The 22,882-nt window shown below is 40.2% G+C and overlaps 1 protein-coding gene across 1 annotated transcript in view; it reads left to right on the top strand.

The window, feature by feature from the left end:
* mdn1 (midasin AAA ATPase 1) overlaps window positions 1–22,882 on the top strand; it is a 73,158-nt gene that overhangs the window by 3,454 nt on the left and 46,822 nt on the right. The window contains exons 4-23 of the mRNA XM_051936628.1: window positions 1,486–1,593; window positions 2,030–2,222; window positions 2,299–2,508; window positions 2,911–3,042; window positions 3,153–3,256; window positions 4,326–4,440; window positions 5,175–5,359; window positions 9,315–9,396; window positions 10,016–10,111; window positions 13,649–13,761; window positions 14,488–14,636; window positions 14,819–14,879; window positions 17,845–18,056; window positions 18,146–18,249; window positions 18,328–18,472; window positions 18,844–18,940; window positions 20,080–20,193; window positions 21,113–21,260; window positions 21,373–21,480; window positions 21,668–21,819. Coding sequence (XP_051792588.1) covers window positions 1,486–1,593; window positions 2,030–2,222; window positions 2,299–2,508; window positions 2,911–3,042; window positions 3,153–3,256; window positions 4,326–4,440; window positions 5,175–5,359; window positions 9,315–9,396; window positions 10,016–10,111; window positions 13,649–13,761; window positions 14,488–14,636; window positions 14,819–14,879; window positions 17,845–18,056; window positions 18,146–18,249; window positions 18,328–18,472; window positions 18,844–18,940; window positions 20,080–20,193; window positions 21,113–21,260; window positions 21,373–21,480; window positions 21,668–21,819 — 2,628 coding nt within the window. The remainder of the gene's footprint in view (window positions 1–1,485; window positions 1,594–2,029; window positions 2,223–2,298; window positions 2,509–2,910; window positions 3,043–3,152; window positions 3,257–4,325; window positions 4,441–5,174; window positions 5,360–9,314; window positions 9,397–10,015; window positions 10,112–13,648; window positions 13,762–14,487; window positions 14,637–14,818; window positions 14,880–17,844; window positions 18,057–18,145; window positions 18,250–18,327; window positions 18,473–18,843; window positions 18,941–20,079; window positions 20,194–21,112; window positions 21,261–21,372; window positions 21,481–21,667; window positions 21,820–22,882) is intronic.

Consider the following 22,882-nt stretch of genomic DNA (forward strand, 5'->3'; position numbering starts at 1 on the left):
CTCATGAATCCGCCGGTATAAACCACTTTCAGATGTGATTACCACAGCGGGTAATATAAACACATTTGTCCGACAAACAACGAATATCCATCCATCCTTTCTCTGTACACGGCTTCAACGTACACAGCGCGACTCACATTTCCGGGTTCATTATTACACACAGATGAAAATATTCCACAAAAACGGCCATAATCTAACCTTGGTCATCCAGACAACACAAGCCAGTAAACTATTTTGTCCAAAACATGTCTTGAAGTCGGTATATAATCCACGAATCGGTCGTTTTCAAGGAAATGCACCTCGCGATGCGCGTCCAATATGCCCTGTATTTCTCGTCATATTTAACGGGTTATTGTTTTTGATTGTATTTTTTTCTGTGTCTTGTTGTGTCCTTGTTCTTATGGTGTGTGTATTTGGACCCAGTGTCTGGAATAAAGCTGAATTGAATTGAATTGAATATTTTTTATTTACAAATAGAATATTAGCGATTTTTTGTGTACTGAAAATGGCTGGAATTGACTGCAGCTGATCGTCTCTGTCCAGTCTTTTCGCCTCAGTGCATTTAACCACAACTGTCTTCGTTCCCTCTGAGCACGAGTGTTCGGTGGAATCCTATAAAACTTTAATTTGCGTTCGCCAATGTCATTCCTCCTACTCTGGCATCCAAAAACACAGCAGGACGACATTTTAGAAAAGTTGATAGAGCCTAGTCCCTCAGTCTTTCGCCTTTCTGTCCAGCCGCGGGCTTCCTCTTTTGCCTCCAGCTAAAGCTGTGACGTCATTCGTGACGTGGGTCATTAAAGGGTCTATACACTGCTGAATGGCTTACGAGATAGCATAGTTAGCTAGCAAGCTAACAAGCTGAGTTCATTATTAACAACACACAAAATGGAGCAGTGTAGCACAGTAGTGGTGAAAAATCAGTTTCAGAGTCAGATAAGTCAGACAAATGTACACTGCTCAAAAAAAATAAGGGAACATTTCATTCTCATGTCATTTTGGCATCCGTAAATTACATAGTGTATATCAATGATTGGACAGTGGAAAGCAGAATTATTAACCAACTGAGGGGGATTCACAATCACTTTCCTGACTGGACAGCTCATCATCTTAGATGACTTGATTTTATGTTATGCAGTGCTGATTAAGTGTTCCCTTATTTTTTTTTTATCAGTAGATTTAATACTGCCTCAACCAAGCAACTAAAACCAAGACTCAGTATAAAACCTTCCCTGAAAAACTCTAGCCACATGTTTGAAAGTGTGTTTGCTGAATTTGTATGCTTTTTAAAGTAGATTTTTTGGCTTAATTAACTGCTAAAGTGGCAATGACCCAGTAATCCAAAATCCTGTAGTCTTGTTTAGCTATTACAACAATGATGATATTGTTTCCTGTATTTTTTTAACAAGACATTTGCCTTGCTTTGCTCGCTACTTGTTTGTGCAGAAAATCCCACCAAATATATTTTCTCGCTTTCTCTAACAGGTACACTGCCCACTGTTTAGCGCTGGTCTCTCATATGACTGATAATCAGAAAACCATCTTCCTGAGGAAGGTGCTGACAAGTGATGAGATCCTGCACATGAAAATTAAGTATGTTCCTTTGTTTTTCCTTTCGTCAGTATTCTGTCATATCTAACTATTAGGAAGATTTCTTTAATTTCAATTCTACCATTGAAACATTGAAGTCTGTACGGTCTTTAATGCATCACAATTTCAGTTTATTTGATTGTACATATGATTCTGTGCTCATTCTTTTTATAGTTACTGTTTTCTTGCCCCCAGCAGGAGTTTATCAACTTTTTTCACAATAGAAATTCTGGCTTTTCTTAGCAATTAAAACACAAGTGTAATCAATAACATAAGTGTCTGCATTCCATTTCAATGAGCTAATTTCAGGAATTTATGTATCGCATGGTCAGGCTAATGTCAGCCACTATTAACAACAGCAAGTCAAATTTTACTGCCTTTTTAAAGGTCTTTAAAAATGATGCTGAAATAATGCTGTATGTCATGACCTTTTCTTCAGGGCTTTGGAAGAAACCCAGCAGCTGGAGGTAGAAAAAGCCCTGGTTCTCGCCAATCAGGGCTCCGTGATGTGGCGCCAGGAGAAAGCAAATAAGTTTACCAGGGGCCAAGTAGTATCAGAGGATCTATCCTCGAATGTTGTAGCAGTCTGTGGTGTTGTACTGCCAAGGACAGCTCCCAGACAGCCCCAGCAGGTTTGTATTCTTCGTTACGTATAAAAGTCTCTGCTGTTGTTTCTTTCTCATTTCTAACATTCATCTCTGTTTGTAGGTAAACCCAAAGGATCTTGTGCTGGTTGACTCAACGTGCCGTAACCTAAGAAGACTGGCTTTGGCTGTGGCTTCCCAGAAACCAGTGCTCCTCGAGGGTCCTATTGGATGCGGGAAAACTGCGTTGGTAGAGTTTATGGCTGCCGTCACTGGACATATAAAAGCTACAGAGATCCTCAAGGTTCAACTCGGAGATCAAACTGACAGCAAGGTGAGGTTTCACCACTTTATTCATTATGAAGAGTACAACTTACCCTGTAAAACAACCGAGTAACGTCTTCTGTCACTCCAGATGGAGTAATATTATCATGCCTTAGGGCTTGAGGCTTATTATTGATGAATTAAAGCCTGGATTGCATCCTGGATATGTGAGATTTGAACAAGCAGGGAACTGCAAAGAGTACAGATTTGTGTTATGGAAATTGTAGGATTCAGCATTGTAGACCTACAGGGCCTAAAAGTCAGGATATCTCAAACTTTTTTTGCTTTAATTTTTACAATTCTGTTTGTAATCTGTCTCTTGAGATTCCCCAACTTTATAAAAGTCCTTTATCACTACAGTAGGCATAACTGAAAGCTAAAAATGTGCATATGCCATTTCTTTGTCTCACAGATGCTGCTGGGGATGTACCGTTGTACTGATATACCAGGGAAGTTTGTGTGGCAGCCGGGAACGCTGACACAAGCTGTATCTAAAGGTCAGTGGATCCTCTTGGAAGACATCGACCACGCTCCTCTGGATGTGGTGAGTCCAATCTCGTTGATAACTGCGCAGAATATGATCAGTCTACATGTTATTAATACAAATATATTATTATCACAAACCAAAACTGGACCTAAATGGTCTTTTTTCAGATATCTGTGCTTCTGCCACTGATGGAGAATAAAAAGCTGATGATTCCTGGACGGGAGGACTGCATTGATGTTGCTCCTGGATTTCAGTTTTTTGCAACCAGAAGGTAAAATATATTGACATTGTAAATATAAACGATCATGTGATTGTCTTTCACCATTTGAATGTGCCTCCTGATGTTAACATGTTATGTAGTCGTTTACAGTAACCTCATTTTAAATGGTCACAGTTGAAGGCAGCGTTAAATGCCTGATGGCATCCTGTCTGCTTCCAGAGTTTCACAAAGATAGACGCAGACTGTGGCTTCGATCAAACTAACAGTCAGATGTCAGAAGGAAGTGTGTGTCACAAAGCTGTCATGTTTAGGATTGTTTTGAATAGGACTGATTTGCCCTGAATTCTGGGTAAATAAGGATGAGTGAGGCTGTGCTACATTTACACTGGACTTCTATGTGAAAAACCTGAGAGCACAATTAAATCTCAGAGCAGAACTGAGATGTTTTGCCCTCTTTAGTGGCAGACATCTGTACTTTCCTCGTCAGTCAAGCTTCGTAGATTTTTCTTGAATAAACAAAAATGTCAGCTGCATTATAGGTTGTCATTTGGTGATGCTGGTGTCACCGATCATTACCATGGCAGCGTGGCTCTCAGTTGAAGTGTATTTACATTACAGCAATTTCAGTCAGTAGTCACGTGTCAAAAAGACAGCCAGCTCCAGAAATTCTTTCTGACTTTTTATGTAGTATAAAATGTTTTTCTCGTCCGTTTCCCTGACGGATCACAGTGCCAACAGCCGTAATGTATATTTCCCCAGCGTTTCCACACGACTACTAATATTGCTGCTGTGTTTTCTTTTTGTTTACTGAGTTCTAAAGTTTTTGTTTTGGTCTTTTGTGACATTAGTGAATGAAACCTGAACACAAAAGGAGCAAACCCATAGCCTAACTTACAAATCTGGAGGCTTCAATTATGCAAATTGTCAAATCTCATGAGCGCCCAATAAACCGCTCGTAAACAGATGTCAGTGACTGTGAGGGATTCCCACCGAGTTACCGTTTAAAGGCTTTGATGAATCCAGCTCAGAACATACATACACTCAACTGAGCTTGAAAATGATTATCGCCTCAACTGTCAGGAGTGAGAATCTAGCAGTCCGTCGTGTTTGTGTCTTTCAGGATGTACTACAGTGGTGGTAGTTGGCACAAACCACAAAACTCCCATGCAGTGCTGCTGGACAAGTACTGGACCAAACTGCAAATGGGCAACATGACACGAGAAGAGCTGAAGAAGGTATGTGTGGAGAATTTTCTTTCATTTCTTTAGTTGTACAAAGGAAACTTGAAGCCCACACTGAAACTCACTGAATCATGCAGCAGTTTGTTTTCTGCTCACACAACACTTAACATCCTGCTCACAACATTTAATATACCGTCTAGAAGAATGTAGAAAAATATATAGATTTATATTTCATTTTGTCTCAACACAAGGAGGAAGCAAATGAAATCCTCTTTCTGCTCAATTAGTGATTTTTTTTTTTGATTGCCTCTTTTACATTTGCTCTTAAATATGATTAATTAGTTATGACATAAGTCCAAATTTTGAGCTTTGAAGTCATAATAAGAAGTCTGAAATACTTATGTTTTGTGAATGCAATGCATTTGTGTCTTTTGTGCAGCTGGAGACACCAGTTATACATTTTAAAAGCCAATACTTATGTCAGTGGTATTTGTGGTCAGTATTCAAAATGGTCATATTAATCATATTATGTTTTGAGGGTAAATACATATGAGTACAATCACCTATTTTGTGCTGTATTTTGTTTAATTGGCTGATGATACTTTGTGGAAATCTGATTTCACTTTGACATGAAAGATTCTTTTTTTATTTTTAAATTAATTTCCAAAAAGCCAAATTAAGTTGAAAATGACTTATTGTTGAAAAATAACAAAGGGGAAAGCTTTCAGGAGGGATTAATACTTTATTAGGCCTTGTATTCCCAGCTTACCCTGTCTCTCTGTTTGTAGGTGCTCATCAGCAGGTATCCCAATCTCACAGTGGTGTCAGACCGTCTGCTGGATATTTACTGCCAGCTGACTGGAGAGAGACACTCGGACGTGGACACGAGCAGCCTCCAAACCCCTGACGACAGCCAGCAGCACAAATCTGAGGACAGAAGCACACCGCTGGAGGGGAGAGCTCTGTCACTGAGGTGAGGCCCAGCTTGCCATTTTCTCTGCTTCCTTTAGTATTTTATTTAAATTTGACACATGGAAGTGACATTTTATCTTGAGGCTGGTACTCTAGGATAAGACTGAACATCTCACATCCTTTGCTGAATTATTTCTGAAGATGACTAAAGCTTTTTTAAATTACTGATTTGAAGAGTTAGACAAATGTAGAAAGTCTCCATAGGAAGTGACCCTGAAAGCGTTCTCCTCAGATTGTCAAAACACCTCAGCTATGAAGGAGCAGCAGCAACAACAAAAATAGAAAATGTTTTCACGTTTCCTAAGTGGGGTCTGATCATGTACAGAGATACTGACTTTGAGAGATCTGACTCCACAATTTTGCCAGTTCGATAGATGTGAGTGGAATAATGGGGGTGCAGCAGTAAAAAAAAAAAAAAGCAGTTCACTCCCAAAGAGAAGTCATTTTGCATCTTAGAATATGCTCGCACAGTCACCCAAGGCTGTGCAGCGTGACTTCAATGTAAAAAAACAAGTTTAAAAAAACTTCACCAACTGGCGAAGAAATTTGGACTTGGTACCCAAAATGTAAAGAGGAAGGCTGCTTATGCAGGGCTAAAGGATCTGGTAGACCATCATCAACATCAGCATATTCCAAGATGCAAAATGGCTTCTCTTTGGGAGTGAACGGCATGGCTCAATCTGAAAACAGAACAAAAATAAAACATTAAATATAAAATCTTGATCTGTTTCTATACATTCTGGGAAAATTTGAGGTTATTTCAACAAGAATTGCCAAAGTTATTTACCTGCAAAATGATGTCAAATTTTTTTGGGACATCCTGTATTATCAAGGCTTTGTAAACCCTCCACACACTCTTACAAACCTTTTCGACACTGTTATTAATCTTTCCCACACCCTTATAAACACTTCCTTACACAAAAACACAACACCACAGAGCAACACTATGCACAGTGATCAGATGTTGATGTGAAATGGACAAGAGGAGATGCTGAACGCTGCTTTCCACGTCAGACGGAGGAGACTGATGCTACAGCCACTGAGCCAGTTGGCACCCAGCACTGTTTGCTGTGCATTTTATTTCAATTTAGTATTCTTTTCATTTGTTTTAATTATTATTTTGGATATTTTTAAATATTGTTTTCAATTTTTTATTCTAGGAAATGCTTATTCTACCACAATAATAATTCAAATAATAAATATAAAGAACTTATAGGCTATAAAGTCACTTATAGGCTTTTTACAGAGGACACAAAAGGTTGCAAACGGAAGAGATTTCCATCAAAGGGCAGGCATAGAGGGAAAAAATGGATAGAAACATAAATTTGACCACTTTTTCGTCGGTCTCTTCCACATCCTCACCATTCTGCGATATGATCATGTGCATCTGATGTAGCTCTCCGCAGACTGTGTCTTGATTGTTTACCTCATGATGCACTTCACGCTGACCGCCATCATCAGTGGGTGCAAACCTACAAAGCTTGAGCCCTCTTGGCCTTAAATCTGTCAAAGTGAAAACTACCAGCCAGTCTGCAGCTCAGCCTTGGCGACTTTAATTAGCTTTCCACGAGCTGCTGCTGTGTTCCATAGATTATTGATTACACTGTTCTCTGAACGATGGCCTGGAATCACAGATTCTCGAGGTCACAACTGTGTGTTCTCATTAGTTAACACCTTTACAAACACCTGCTCACTCAGAGATGTTACTCACCTTTGTGATGTCTGGATTCTCCAGATGTTTTCAGCTGTGGCCCATTGATGCTACGTTGTTGAAGATTCAGCTGTAAATCGGCATATTTGTCATTTCCATGTTGTGCACTTCGACAGTACATATACAGTGCCTTGCGAAAGTATTCGGCTCCCTTGAACTTTTCAACCTTTCGCCACATTTCAGGCTTCAAACATAAAGATATAAAATTTTAATTTTTTGTCAAGAATCAACAACAATGGGGACACAATCGTGAAGTGGAATGAAATTTATTGGGTATTTTATACTTTTTTAACAAATGAAAAACTGAAAAGTGGAGCGTGCAATATTATTCGGCCCCTTTACTTTCAGTGCAGCAAACTCACTCCAGAAGTTCAGTGAGGATCTCTGAATGATCCAATGTTGTCCTAAATGACTGATGATGATAAATAGAATCCACCTGTGTGTAATCAAGTCTCCGTATAAATGCACCTGCTCTTTGATAGTCTCAGGGTTCTGTTTAAAGTGCAGAGAGAATCATGAAGACCAAGGAACACACCAGGCAGGTCCCAGATACTGTTGTGGAGAAGTTTAAAGCCGGATTTGGATACAAAAAGATTTCCCAAGCTTTAAACATCTCAAGGAGCACTGTGCAAGCAATCATATTGAAATGGAAGGAGTATCAGACCACTGCAAATCTACCAAGACCCGGCCGTCCCTCTAAACTTTCACCTCCAACAAGGAGAAGACTGATCAGAGATGCAGCCAAGAGGCCCATGATCACTCTGGATGACCTGCAGAGATCTACATCTGAGGTGGGACAGTCTGTCCATAGGACAACAATCAGTCGTACACTGCACAAATCTGGCCTTTATGGAAGAGTGGCAAGAAGAAAGCCATTTCTCAAAGATATCCATAAAAAGTCTCGTTTAAAGTTTGCCACAAGCCACCTGGGAGACACACCAAACATGTGGAAGAAGGTGCTCTGGTCAGATGAAACCAAAATCCAACTTTTTGGCCACAATGCAAAATGATACGTTTGGCGTAAAAGCAACACAGCTCATCACCCTGAACACACCATCCCCACTGTCAAACATGGTGGTGGCAGCCTCATGGTTTGGACCTGCTTTTCTTCAGCAGGGACAGGGAAGATGGTTAAAATTGATGGGAAGATGAATGGAGCCAAATACAGGAGCATTCTGGAAGAAAACCTGTTGGAGTCTGCAAAAGACCTGAGACTGGGACGGAGATTTATCTTCCAACAGGACAATGATCCAAAACATAAAGCCAAATCTACAATGGAATGGTTCACAAATAAACGTATCCAGGTGTTAGAATGGCCAAGTCAAAGTCCAGACCTGAATCCAATCGAGAATCTGTGGGTAGAGCTGAAGACTGCTGTTCACAAACGCTCTCCATCCAACCTCACTGAGCTCGAGCTGTTTTGCAAGGAAAAATGGGCAAGAATTTCAGTCTCTCGATGTGCAAAACTGATAGACATACCCCAAGCGACTTGCAGCTGTAATTGCAGCAAAAGGTGGCGCTACAAAGTATTAATGCAAGGGGGCCGAATAATATTGCACGCCCCACTTTTCAGGTTTTTATTTGTTAAAAAAGTTTAAAATATCCAATAAATTTCGTTCCACTTGTGTCCCACTTGTTGTTGATTCTTGACAAAAAATTAAAATTTTATATTTTTATGTTTGAAGCCTGAAATGTGGCGAAAGGTTGAAAAGTTCAAGGGGGCCGAATACTTTCACAAGGCACTGTATGTTTCACGGTTCAATGTAATTAACGTTTTAGTTTGACCAGCGATGTCCATATGTGCTAGCCTGGTTCATGAGAGTTTGTTATTGAACAGTACACATTTACTTTAGATTCACAGGCATACTTAGTCGTGTTTAATTATTGTTCCTTTCATTGCTGTTTGTTACTGTCAGCTTGTAGCAAAGCTACTGATGATGACAACTTTCACTTCCCAAATCTTTAAATGTTTATTTAATCCGGCTCTTACACATCTGATCGGTCTGTTTCTGTGCGTGCCCACATGCAGAACTTTGTTGCGCATTGCATTTCATGTTTTATGATCAACGAAGATATGTCACACAAGACTAACAAGCTAATTTAAGAGCGGGTCTCCTTATGCCACATCGCCATGATCTAGGTTTTGCAAACAATCTCTCACAGACCTCCAAAAATAAAATAAGACATCGTCGCATTGATAGCAGTTTTCTTTTTCTCTTTATTTTTCTTTACTGTGACTCCACAGGGACCTACTAAAATGGTGCGAGAGGATCAGCGTCAACTTTGACAGCTCCTCATCAGCAACAGCACAACATGTCTTCCAAGAGGTTCGTGTAAAAAGACAACTGTCTTTCATGCAAAAGCTGCAAAAAAAAAACAGCCCAAAAAAACCACAGTTGCTACTTATATCTCTCTGACTGAAGACGGATAGCTTTTTAAATCTGTGATGACTAAAATGGAGTGTAATAAACCATTGCAGTACATACACACTTAATGTGCTGTAAATCAAATGCAAGCTTGCTGAAAATGTCCAGCAAACTTTTGCCTTTGTAAGGGAAGATGGCTCACTATGCAGTCATTAAATCAGGATTAACTACACAGATAATATTATTCCAACATTTTTGTAACAGAATTAGAACATATTTTGCAAGCAGATGATTATCCAAAAGCACAATTTGCCATTTTTAGGCACTGTGTGGCATTGTTTGTGTAATTTTGGTGAAACTGTTAAGCCGTCCATCCGGCCTGAAAATATCAAACCCTTTCTTTATTTTATTCAGATGTTACCACATTCTGTTTTGGTAGATCTTCCTCGGTAGTGTTTCATTGTCTTTCCTTTGTACCCTTCATTAATATACAACTGGATTGACCACTTCTGAATTTGCCTCAAACCACTGGTAGAAAGTAGAAAACGGTGTCTTTTCTGTTTTTTTTTCTCCTCGTCAGGCTCTTGACTGTTTCACAGCTATGTTATCTCGTCCTGAAAGTCGACTGCGAATGGCGGAGATCATTGGAAGCAAACTCAACATCTCCAGAGAGAAGGTATTTGAAGCAACAACTACATGATGATTACATTTTATGCAAAAAAAAAAAAAAAGTCTGCTGGGATTTAATTTCTGGTTGAGCGTGTTTGTTTGTTTTTTGAGATAGCAGACAGGCAACTTCTCTCAGTTACAGTTGTGTGTTCTGCAATGCCAAGTAGCTTGATATCAAAGACCATTACTGTTCAGAGGACTATAGTTAACAAAGGTGTTAATCTGAAGGCGTCTTCCTAGGAATGGATGTACAGTGTTTATTTATGAAATCTGCTGCCATCTCATTGGCCAAAAACTGATGGAGATGAGCCGTGGTTTAGACTTGGTGTGCTCTTGTTGGTGGACAGGCTTATCCACCTCTTCTCGCCATACGGTCTTTCAATTAATCATCAGTTTTTCGTCATCAGAAATCCTCCCTACTATGACAGATTAATAGGTTTGCTTGTGTCTTAGTGTCTTTGTTATTAGCCATAGTCTACGGGCACAGTCATATGTAGTCATTTATGGTCTTCCTGTTAAATATGTACATCAGTGCTCTCGTTGATTTGGGCGACGCATGCTTACAGTCATACACACTTTGTCAGTTTTACACACGTGGACAAAATTGTTGGTACCCCTCAGTTAAAGAAGGAAAAACCCACAATTCTCACTGAAATCACTTGAAACTCACAAAAGTAACAATAAATAAAAATTTATTGAAAATTAAATAATCAAAATCAGCCATCACTTTTGAATTGTTGATTAACATAATTATTTAAAAAAACAAACTAATGAAATAGGGCTGGACAAAAATGATGGTACCCATAACTTAATATTTTGTTGCACAACCTTTTGAGGCAATCACTGCAATTAAACGATTTCTGTATTTGTCAATGAGCGTTCTGCAGCTGTCAACAGGTATTTTGGCCCACTCCTCATGAGGAAACAGCTCCAGTTGTCTCAGGTTTGATGGGTGTCTTCTCCAAATGGCATGTTTCAGCTCCTTCCACATATGTTCAATGGGATTCAGATCTGGGCTCATAGAAGGCCACTTTAGAATAGTCCAACGCTTTTCTCTCAGCCATTCTTGGGTGTTTTTGGCTGTGTGTTTTGGATCATTGTCCTGTTGGAAGACCCATGACCTGCGACTGAGACCAAGCTTTCTGACACTAGGCAGCACATTTCTCTCCAGAATGCCTTGATAGTCTTCAGATTTCATCGTACCTTGCACACTTTCAAGACACCCTGTGCCAGATGCAGCAAAGCAGCCCCAAAACATTACTGAGCCTCCTCCATGTTTCACCGTAGGGACAGTGTTCTTTTCTTCGTATGCTTGGTTTTTGAGTCTATGAACATAGAGTTGATGTGCCTTACCAAAAAGCTCCAGTTTGGTCTCATCTGTCCAAAGGACATTCTCCCAGAAGCTTTGTGGCTTGTCAACATGCATTTTTGCAAATTCCAGTCTCGCTTTTTTATGAGTTTTTTTCAGCAGTGGTGTCCTCCTTGGTCGTCTCCCATGAAGTCCACTTTGGCTCAAACAACGACGAATGGTGCGATCTGACACTGATGTACCTTGGCCTTGGAGTTCACCTTTAATTTCTTTGGAGGTTGCTCTGGGCTCTTTGGATACAATTCGAACGATCCATCTCTCATCAATTTTCCTCTTGCGGCCACGTCCAGGGAGGTTGGCTACTGTCCCGTGGGTCTTGAACTTCTGAATAATATGAGCCACTGTTGTCACAGGAACTTCAAGCTGTTTAGAGATGGTCTTATAGCCTTTACCTTTAAGATGTTTGTCTATCATTTTTTTTCGGATGTCCTGGGACAATTCTCTCCTTCGCTTTCTGTTGTCCATGTTCAGTGTGGTACACACCTTTTCACCAAACAGCAGGGTGACTACTTGTCTCCCTTTAAATAGGCAGACTGACGGATTATGAGTTTGGAAACACCTGTGATGTCAATTAAATGACACACCTGAGTTAATCATGTCACTCTGGTCAAATAGTTTTTAATCTTTTATAGAGGTACCATCATTTTTGTCCAGGCCTGTTTCATTAGTTTGTTTTTTTAAATAATTATGTTAATCAACAATTCAAAAGTAATGGCTGTTTTTGATTATTTAATTTTCAATAAATTTTTATTTATTGTTACTTTTGTGAGTTTCAAGTGATTTCAGTGAGAATTGTGGGTTTTTCCTTCTTTAACTGAGGGGTACCAACAATTTTGTCCACGTGTGTATGTTCTTAAAACAAGTGCAGCCTTCAATGAATAATGGCTGGTATGTGCGAGTGTGCAATGAGTGTGTGTGTTCGTGTGTCTGATGTGTCTTGAGTGTATGCTGGTGTGCTTTGCCCTCTATTTGACCTGGTGCTATTCAACTTTGTTGTATCCCAAGTCACATAGTGTGAGATACTGTTTGAGACCCTCCCATTCATTCACAGATCAATATTACTCTCTTGGGCTACGTTCACGCTGCAGGCTAAAGTGACCCAAATCCGATTTTTTTTTTTTTTTTTTTTTTTGCCCCAATGCGACCTGTATCTGATCTTTTCGTGACAGTCTTAACAACACAGATCCGATTTTTCCCAAATGCGACAAAGGCCACTTGGATATGTGGTCCTAATTCCGATAGGTATCGAATCTTTTGCCATGCGACTTCAGTCTGAACGACCAGGTCACATTTATCCGACCTATACGTCATTGGTACACGACAAACGTCACTATTCCGCGTTCAAGTAAAACTATCGTGCGGTAACAAGCACCTGTTGCCAGCCAATACAGCCCAATGCCAACATGTTTGCTCACCGATATGGGCTGCCAAAGACGTGTGTCTTGCCGTGAGAGTGTTAAAAAGAGGCGCTCACATATGTAGGTAAAGGTTGCCCTTGTCATTCGAAAATTCTGAATGAAGTCCGCATCTGTGAAGCCTCTCACATCACTATCCCACCAATCCTGGCTGCGACTCCGCACCCACACAGTTCTCTGACAGATGTTGCTGCCACTGCCGCACAAAACGCCAGGGCCAAAATCCTGGCTCTCTTCCTTCTTGACCTTCTTAAAACGATTAAGTTATAAATATGCTGGCTCCAGCTGGACAACAACTTTAAAATGGCCAGACATGCTCTACTGTTAGCGTCCATGTTTTCTTCCATAAACACTGAACACGCTCTCTGCATGTGTCAGTGTTGTGTCCTCTTCTGCACATGCGGGACACTTTTGGGTCGTGTGAGGTTCACACAGGAGATCACATACAAGTCGCATTTAATTGGAAATGTGAACGAACTCGTAAAAAATCGAATTTCACAAAAAAATCGGAATTGAGCATTAAGCCCTGCAGTGTGAACGTAGCCTAGGGCACAATGCAATGTGTGTTTCTGTATTAGGCCAGCTGCATGCTCAATACTGTTGGTGTGTAATAGTGTATTTGTTAATAACAAGTGGATTACATATTTGGTAGGAGTGAAATAGTAGAAAAAGGATCAGTAGTAAAACATGAGTAAATGATTGTGTGCTTGTTAGTAGTAAAAATAATAAATCCCAACATCTGGTACCTGTTTGTCTCCAGGCCCAGCACTTCTGCCAGATGTATCAGCCTGGCATCACTCTGGCTGAGCTGGAGGCCTCGGTGGGTAGAGTCACTCTGGCTCGAAAGCAGACCGAAGCGGTGCAGCTGAGTTTGTAAGTGGGACATCCTGCCCCCTTTTTACTTGTGTTTATATTCCGTGTCCGCATTTACCTGCCGATAGATCCACACAGACCCCCTGCTGGTAAATGGAATCAACATGTGATTGATTTTAAATGACATTATTGTAAACAAAGGCATCTAATGGCTCAGCCGTCAGGATGTGTCCAAATATTCACATTGATTACTTTCCAAAGACACCATGAATGGGTGTCAGATTTCCGCCAACAGGAAGAACTGTGAATGCATCATCCCACAGTGGTGAAAGATGCGACAGTAACATTAGGGTATAATAATAGACATATTGACTTTTCCTCTTTTATATGTTTGCCCAAATTACCTCTGGTGGTGTAGTTCATGCACATGGTCTTGTTAGGTTTTCGATGGCTGCCTCCACCTGCTTGAAAGCAGCAGCTCTTCCAAATAGTATCTCAGTTATTCTGAGTAATCCACAGACCTGCACTGGCGTATTAATTCAAGCAGAAAGAGACTAAGTTTTGACCAGAATGTGACTCACCTTGCCTGCCATAGAAGTTGTTTGACCACAAAATGTGTAATTTTAAGGTCAAAACTAAATCTTTACACTCAGTTTAAATAGGTTTCAAACACAGTTACCTAATGTTGAGTCAACAGAGTGATGAAAGACAGTGAAGATTTACTAGCAAAGGGCAAACTTGGCAAAAATGTGTACTAATTAAATGTGTTTTTCTTTGCATAAACAGGGAAAACCAGACATTTGCTGCCACGCGGCCCTCTGCTGTGCTGCTGGAACAGCTTGCGGTGTGTGTGGCGAAGGGAGAGCCTGTTCTGCTGGTGGGGGAGACGGGAACTGGAAAGACCTCCACTGTACAACACCTGGCCAGAGTCACAGGTGAGCTCTGGTTTATACAAAGACACAGAGAAGCTCAGGTGTGGGCTGATTGTGATTTCATTCCTCGGCTCCCCGTGTCCAAATGCTGAAGTATCCTTGTGACTCAGATTGCTCCATAAATGGTAACGAGTAGTTTATTATCACTGCTGAGTCAAGTATCCCTTGTTGTGTGTTTAATCCAGGACACAGGCTGCGAGTTGTGAACATGAACCAGCAGAGTGACACTGCCGACTTGCTCGGAGGGTGAGTGTTACAGGGCTTACAAATGTGTCTTTGTACTGGATAATTCTTTATTTCATGGAGCTCTGACATGTGGTGGATCCCAGCGGTGCATCTAATAAGTTATATCTTGTATTGCTCCCTGTCAGCTGAGAATCTTTTTTTTATTTTTGTCAAGTTTTCACATGCAAGGAATTTGACGTGGTGTTTTGTTAGAACATGTTTGAAGGAGGATAACAGATTAAAAGAGCGAATGTGCAAGTCAATAAACAGCAGGTGTTACAAGACGAATAAGAAACAAGTGTTACAAGTCAAATAAACAGCAAGTGTTGCAAATGCAGGGTATCATAAAAATAATAGAAATATTTGCAATTCACATGAATGTGCAAATAGTTTCCCTGAGAACATGCAAGATTACTCATTAAATGTAAACAACTTGAAATGGGCAAGAATCTTATTTGAAAAGCAGTACGTTAGTGTAGTTTATTGAGTTCATGTCTATGATGGGGGGGGGGGGTGTAGGAGAGAGGGAAGGTCACTTGGGGCATCTCTGGCTTTGTTGATGAGGCCAGCTGTTGTTGGAAAAGTTACTGGTCGTAGTTACCGTTTTTTTTTACAAGCGCTGAATCTAGCAAAATAGTATCATTATTAGACAGAGGGTTCAAACTGAGACTTAACATTGAGAAATGAGAAAAACATGCTGAATAAATCAAGATATCTACAGATTTTTCCACTGACAATTTAGTCTGGGTCTCTGACAACCAATGCTCAGGCGAGAGAATAACTGCATGTGCTGTATCTAAGAAAAGAGCAAGGATGAGCACCTGCTACTACACAAAAAGGCGTAGAACAGAGCAGAGAGCATACAAGATGTTGCCTGCATTAAAACTTCATTTCATTCATGGGTGGTACGAGCAGAACATATCATACCCCTTGATTTTGCTCTAATTAGAATTTACTCTGCATTTTGTTAGACCTCAAAGGTACACGAAATTTTTCGAAACACCGAACGAAAGCAATGAGTAAAGTCCACGGCTTACTTTTAACATGTTTTCTGCAAGTTTGGAAAGGTTTTCAAAGGCACTGACTTAATTTCTACCTATAATATTATATCTAACCTTTTTGTATGTGGTTAGTTCAATATGCTTAAAACGACTTTGCTGCACCAAACTGTAGCATCATTTAAAAATATGGTATTGAAAGCATTTGTTTGTGTAATTTTACAATTAGACATGCAAAAAAACAGCCGCACCTAGTTGAAAAAGGCATTGATTTGATGGTTAAATGGGTTATTGGATTCATCCCTTTTTTCACTACTTACCAAAGCTGTCAACTTAATAATTATTTCGCGAGGAAATGTTAAATACAGCCAGGAAGCGGAGACAGAAAGTGAGGTAGAACTGTAAATAAATTAATGTCCTTTATAAAGAATTGCCGACCTTATTGGCCTTTTTGCAGTCAGTCTTGTACAGAAGGTATTGAATTTTGTTCTGTGTGCTAACAGACACCTCTCATGCACTGTACCCTAAATACATTTTACTAAACTCAGGAAGAAGGTGCAGGGTCCCACTATGTAGATACAACTGGTGTAAACATTCATTCATCCCCCTGTCAGTTAAGCTCATCAATGATCAGATCATCCGAGACGAACAGGACAAGAAGTCAGTCAGATCATTCAGATAACCGTGTGTAACAGAGTGAGGGGTGTATCTGTAGTATTTTCATACACATTACTGAGTTTGAACATTGCACTTTCATTTGTTGTTTTAAAGCAGTTACAAAGTCGGCTTACTATCACTTAAAAATATCTCAAGAATTAAAGGCGGGCCAAAAAACAGCCCAGGACCTGGGCAGGACCTGGAAAAGCTGGTCCATGCATTTATTTTCAGTCGGCTTGATTACTGTAACAGTATCTTTACAGGTCTACCTAGAAAAACACTCAAACAACTGCAGCAGATTCAAAACTGCTGCTCGAGTCCTCACTAAAACCAAGAAAATAGATCATATCACTCCAGTTTTAAAATCTTTACACTGGCTTCCTGTCGCTCAGAGGGTAGATTTTAAAGTCCTGCTGCTGGTCTACAAAGCTTTAAATGGTCTAGGACCAAAATACATCAGAGACCTCCTGACTCAGTATGAACCACCCAGACCACTCAGGTCATCTGGATCAGGTCTTCTAGTTGTTCCTAGAGTAAAAACCAAACACGGAGAAGCTGCATTCAGCTTCTATGCCCCATAGGTATGGAACAAACTCCCAGAAAACTGTAGATCAGCTGAGACTCTCAGCACATTTAAATCCATTCTGAAGACGTACCTGTTCTCAACTGCTTTTGATTAAATTACTTGGAGTTATTTTAAATCTTATTTTATGAGAGTTGCTTTTAACAGTTATTTTAACTCTTATTTTATGCCAGTTATTTTAAACAGCCCTTGTTTTCTGACTTCTGTTTTTGACCTTTTTACTGTTCTGTTTTTTAATGATTTCATAAATGTTTTCTTTTGTTTTTCTTTTAAGAATTGTTGTCATCTTCTGTTTTAATATCTTTGTAAAGCACTTTGAATCACCTCGTTGCTGAAATGTGCTATATAAATACATTTGCCTTTGGCTTTGTTTTTAATCAATGTGATAATGTATCGTGCTTTTATTTTACTTATTTATTTATTTATTTATATTCCGGGTGTTTGTTTTACTCAGATGTTTACTTTATCTGGTTGTTTATTTTATTGTATGACTTGTCTGTGCAGCAGACCCCTCTGTCTAAAACAAATTTCTCCGAAGGGAGACCAGTAAAGACACCTTGACCTTGACTTTGGTATAAAAATGCACACTTATTTGGTTCGAGCCCGGCCATGTCATATTATGTGTCTCTCAACTGCAGCATTTACACAACTGCAGAATAATCCCAAGGTAGATCTGTCTAATGCTGTTGGAAGACAGAGGTTTTATTTTGGTGGCTTATCTCATTTTTGAAACCATCATATTTTCCAGGTACAAGCCAGTAGACCACAAGCAGATCCTGCTTCCTCTGCGGGAAGCCTTTGAGGACCTCTTCTCCCAGACGTACTCGAGGAAACAGAACCTGACCTTCCTGGGTCACGTGCAGACCTGCTTCAGGGGGAAGCGTTGGCAGGATCTGCTCAAGCTCATGGACCACGTCTGCAAGTCGGCTGTGGCCAAGGAGCTGCAAGAGAAATCCAACGGTAACGCTCCATAAAGACTGACGGTACTAAGAATTACATTTGTGGTCGATGTAGTGCAATTGAAGACTGATCTTTTCTGTTGTCTGCAGCTGCTTTGCTGCAGGAGCAGTGGGAGGCACTGGCTTTAAAACTGAATCAAACCCAGCAGCAGATCAGAGCCTGTGAGACAGCTATGGTCTTTGCCTTTGTGGAGGTAACTACCTTAAACATTACACACAGACATTCATGCATCACTGTGTGGCAGCTCTGACCTGTGTGTGCTCCTCTGTAGGGAACATTAGCTCAAGCAGTGAAGAAGGGACACTGGATCCTGCTGGATGAGATCAACCTGGCAGCAGCAGAGACTCTGGAGTGTCTGAGTGGACTTCTGGAGGGCAGCGCCGGATCTCTGGTGCTGCTGGATCGTGGAGACACTGGTGAGGACTGCTTTTAACCACAGGGTTTGATGTGATTTAAACGAAAATCCTGAATGTGTATCTGGTATCTTGTCTGCTTATCAAATCCTTTTAGAAAGCTTATTGAATACATTCAGCATTCACAAAATGTAACTAATGTTAAAAATGACTAAACCCATAGAATTTATAGTGCTCTGTGCTTTTTATTGTCTTAAACAACTGTAGTGGCAGGTTAAGTTTCACATTCTCTACATATGACCTAAAACACAAGCAGTGGAAAACATGTGTCATGCTCTGAAGATGACACCGAATCATCAAATATGCTGCACCATTTTGCAGTTCTTTTAGTAGTTCTAGATATATTTCTAATGTTTGTTTTTTTTTGCTTCCAGAGCCCCTGGTTCGCCACCCAGGCTTCCGTCTCTTTGCCTGCATGAATCCAGCTACAGATGTGGGGAAAAGGAACCTGCCGCTGGGCCTCAGGAACAGGTGAGAACATGCAGAGGCAAAAAGAGTATTTATCTTATGAGCCTTATGCTAGACTGATCTATCGTTTTATTTTAGTTTGTAGGAATAACCGATATATGCACATTAACTCCTTAATAGGACACGCTGTCAGACTGTTTACTGCACATCTATGCTAAGGACACAACTGCAGTGTTTAAGTGGGTGCTTGTACCAACATTTCAAGATACAGTCACGGCAGAAGGTTTCAAACGGTCACAAGATTGATAGAACTTACCTTGGAAGCCTCATAGTAATCCACTCATCATTAACATCTGGACAAACAAGGTCTTGCTACATTAAAAGATCCACAGAAATCAGTGAAATACACATTCTGTCAGAGGCATTCCATATGAAATCATTTGGTGCCTTCTACCTGACCCTTTCAGAACGTAATATTTTTGTAAAATGACCTATCTATATTTTATGAAGCCATGCAAAATGTTATCGTCTTACTATGATTATTTTCTGAGTTACAGGCCACTTGAAGTACATTTGAGCTTTTTATTTCTGTTCCTAAGCGTCACTTTTCACTAGTACCCAAAATTATGACAATATTTTTAAGATTAGTAGCCTTGTTTTCCTATTATTTGCGACTGAGGTGACTAAGAGTCCTTTGGAGCCTGGAAAACACTAAGAAATACCTTTGGAAAAACACTGATAAAATGTTTTCTGTATTTTCTAATGTACTAGTTTGAAATTGGAGCCTGGAGTTGGTAAGACTTCATGCTTTGGTGCCATTGTGTTTTCTGGCTAATAGGTCCCAATAGTAGTCATCAGCAGGCAAAAAAGAAATCAAGCAAAACCAAAAACCTTCTAACTCGGTGTATTCAAACTTTTATTACTTCATGCTTGCAGTGATTATGATTACAAATAACTGGAGAAGAGCTTTCAGGTTTTTTGGGTTTGCCTTGGAGGGCAGTTTCAGGCTCATTTTACAGGAACGGTAAGATGTTTAATATGTTAGAGAGAGAAAGAAATGCTCACTGATACAACGTTTCTCACCTCGTTAGACACAACCAGGCTGTATTAAATTCTAAAATAAGAAATATCTTGTGGAGCAGTGATTTCCACAACTTTCCTTCACAGTCAGAATGTTTTTTTTGTTTGTGTGCATCTTCCAGGTTTACTGAGCTGTATGTAGAGGAGCTGGAGAACGAGGGAGACCTGAGGATCCTGGTTTTAGACTACCTCAAATGCTTGAATCCACACCGGAATGTGATCAGTGGCATCATAAGGTTAGCATTTACTAACATTATAGTGGATCAAATGTTTTTATCTGCTGTTTTAGAAAGCAGCTGTGGTTCTGAACATCTGATTTTGCAGACATACTGAGAATAATCTAGATTTTTGTGCAGCTTGTTGAGGTCAGTCAGGCCCGGTTTTGCATGTTTTTATGTGGTGGGGGTTCAGAAAGTGGTTCATTTTAATTTTTGTTTTATTTATTAAACTTGTGCATCCCTAAATGGAAGAAAAAAATTAAACGCCGCTAAAAGTTTTTTGCTAGGAGGTTCCTCAAAGCTTTTCATAAATCTCCCAAGGGACACTTTTCATAAGGAACAAAGAACTCTGCTCAAAGGGATTAGTTGACAGGTGACTAGTCTATCCCAGTACATGAGAGGAATGATTCTGAATAGTGAGTTAGAGGAAAAAATGTAATCAAAAGGCATAGAATGACAGATTGATATATACATGTAGTTGATGGTTATTCCATGTGCTCGAAATATATAGACAAATAGGATTTCAAGAGGCTGTTTGGGTTTCGGTCCCTGTAGCAGAGTGCAAACCATCATCTCTTGTGCTTTTAGGTTGCTTTATATTGTTGGCAAACAGACTAAATCCTCATTAAATGACTGTCAATGAAAACATGCTTGATAAAGTTTATCATCATTTCATTTTACCACACTGAGACACAGCTTAGTGGCAGACCAAAAACTAAAGAGTTAAGTCAGGTGTTATTTTTTAGGAGTTTGTCCTGAACCCGCTTTTTAGGAGTCACTTTTACAACAGCTTATGCCATTTCTCTTCACTGCTCAAATGTGTATCTCCGTCCTGTCTCTCACTCTTTCATTTTTTAGAATCAAGTGGTGCAATATTGTCAAACACTGATTTCTGAATTATTGCTTAATGCTGCTGTGTGAATGTGTTTGTGTGCAGTTTTTATCTTGCAGTGCGAAAGGAAGCCAACTCCCACCTGGTGGATGGAACCGGCCACAGACCCCACTACAGCCTGCGGACTCTGTGCAGGGCTCTGAAGTATGTAGCAACAAACCCCTGCAACAGTGTGCAGCGCTCACTCTACGAGGTAGGACGCCAGACATGAATGATCTGTTCAAAGGCATGGTCTGCGGTTCATCACTAGTCATGTTGAGACGGTGAGTTTGGTTTTGATTCCATCACCTTCCTCATGTTTGCAGGGTTTCTGCCTGAGCTTCCTCACCCAGCTGGACAGAAGCTCCCACCCTCTGGTCCAGAAGCTGGTGTGTCAGCACATCCTGATGGGAAACACCAAGTGTCTCAAACAAGTATGGCTTTCTCAGAGTTTATTCTTTCATTTTAAAGTGCTGTTATGCTGTGTAGTAAATTCCAGTATTCTGCTCTTACTGGGATGTCCATGAATGTGTAGACATTTTTCGTTCTAGTAAAGCTTTTTAAATGTTCCCCTGTCTACACACAAGAGCAATAAAAGTTCTCCTGCTATGTTTCATGCAGCCCATCCCAGCACCCTCAAGTCAGCCCTGTGTGGAGATGGAGGGCTACTGGGTGTCCCAGGGGGAGCTGGAGCCGGCTCTGGACCCCAGCTACATCCTCACTGCATCAGTCAAGCTCAACCTTCGCGACCTCGCCAGAGTGGTGTCCGCAGGGTAGGATGACTTTTACCCAGTCTGACCTCCTGCACACAATTTGCCGCCAAATCGATGGCTTCATCTATAAATGTCCAGACATTTGTGTTGACAAAGCTATGTCGGGCCGTCAGGAAGTAATGACTCAGAGTGCATTTGGGCAAAATTGGGACTGGACTGAATTCTCTACATGAACCCATAAATGGATATTGATAGAAATTTTAGTTCTGTGATAAAGTCTGGCTCAGGTTCAAGTTTTGGACGAGGTTGAGTGCAGTTCACTGTGCAGAGCAGGCAAGTTCTTCCACACCAAACTGGCTGCTGCTTTGTACACACAGACAGCTACTATAAAAGGAAAGAACCAAACACAAACAGTCGACGCAGAGTTTAGAAAAAAGTATTGTCAGAATGTCACTTAGTTTGCATTTCCAATGGACCAACATTATGGAAAACATTTCCAGACCAAGTTACACAAAAAATATGTTGACAGGGTTGTTTGTGTACTTTTGGCTACATTATGTAGTAAAGATTCCACTGTTGTATTTAGTGATATATGCCATTTAAATACAACAGCATTTAATTCAAGGCAGATGTAGTAGATTTGGATTAAGTTGCTGTTAACAAATATTATCTGAGCAACAGTTCAAAGTTGAAATTCATCTGCATTCACATCCTGTATGAGAAAGTTTAGTTTAATGGCTGAACGCCCAAAGAGACATCCTTAAAAACCACATTGTTTTTAGTTTGAACTCACTGAATTAACTAAAGCTAAGTGACTATTTGACCCCTTCAGATTATCAGTTCATGAAGTTGATACAACGTTTGAACATTAAGATTCATAGAGTTTAGTTTGCGTTCTCCTGATTCTTTTAAGCTCAGTGTTCACCTGCTCTTTAGCTGCTAAACGCTCCACTGTGTTCACCAGATAGCTGCTTGTGTCAGCTGTTTGTTGGCTTAACTGCTGGAAAAACAGGCTGACGAGAGGAAAGTGAGGTGGAAACTAAACTAAAATGCTTTCCATTTCAAACTCCTATTACAAATTCTTCACAATAAAAGTCTACTGCAAAGGAGAGGGAACTTTAAA

This window comes from Acanthochromis polyacanthus, chromosome 16 (assembly GCF_021347895.1).
Source record: "Acanthochromis polyacanthus isolate Apoly-LR-REF ecotype Palm Island chromosome 16, KAUST_Apoly_ChrSc, whole genome shotgun sequence".
NCBI lineage: Eukaryota > Metazoa > Chordata > Actinopteri > Pomacentridae > Acanthochromis > Acanthochromis polyacanthus.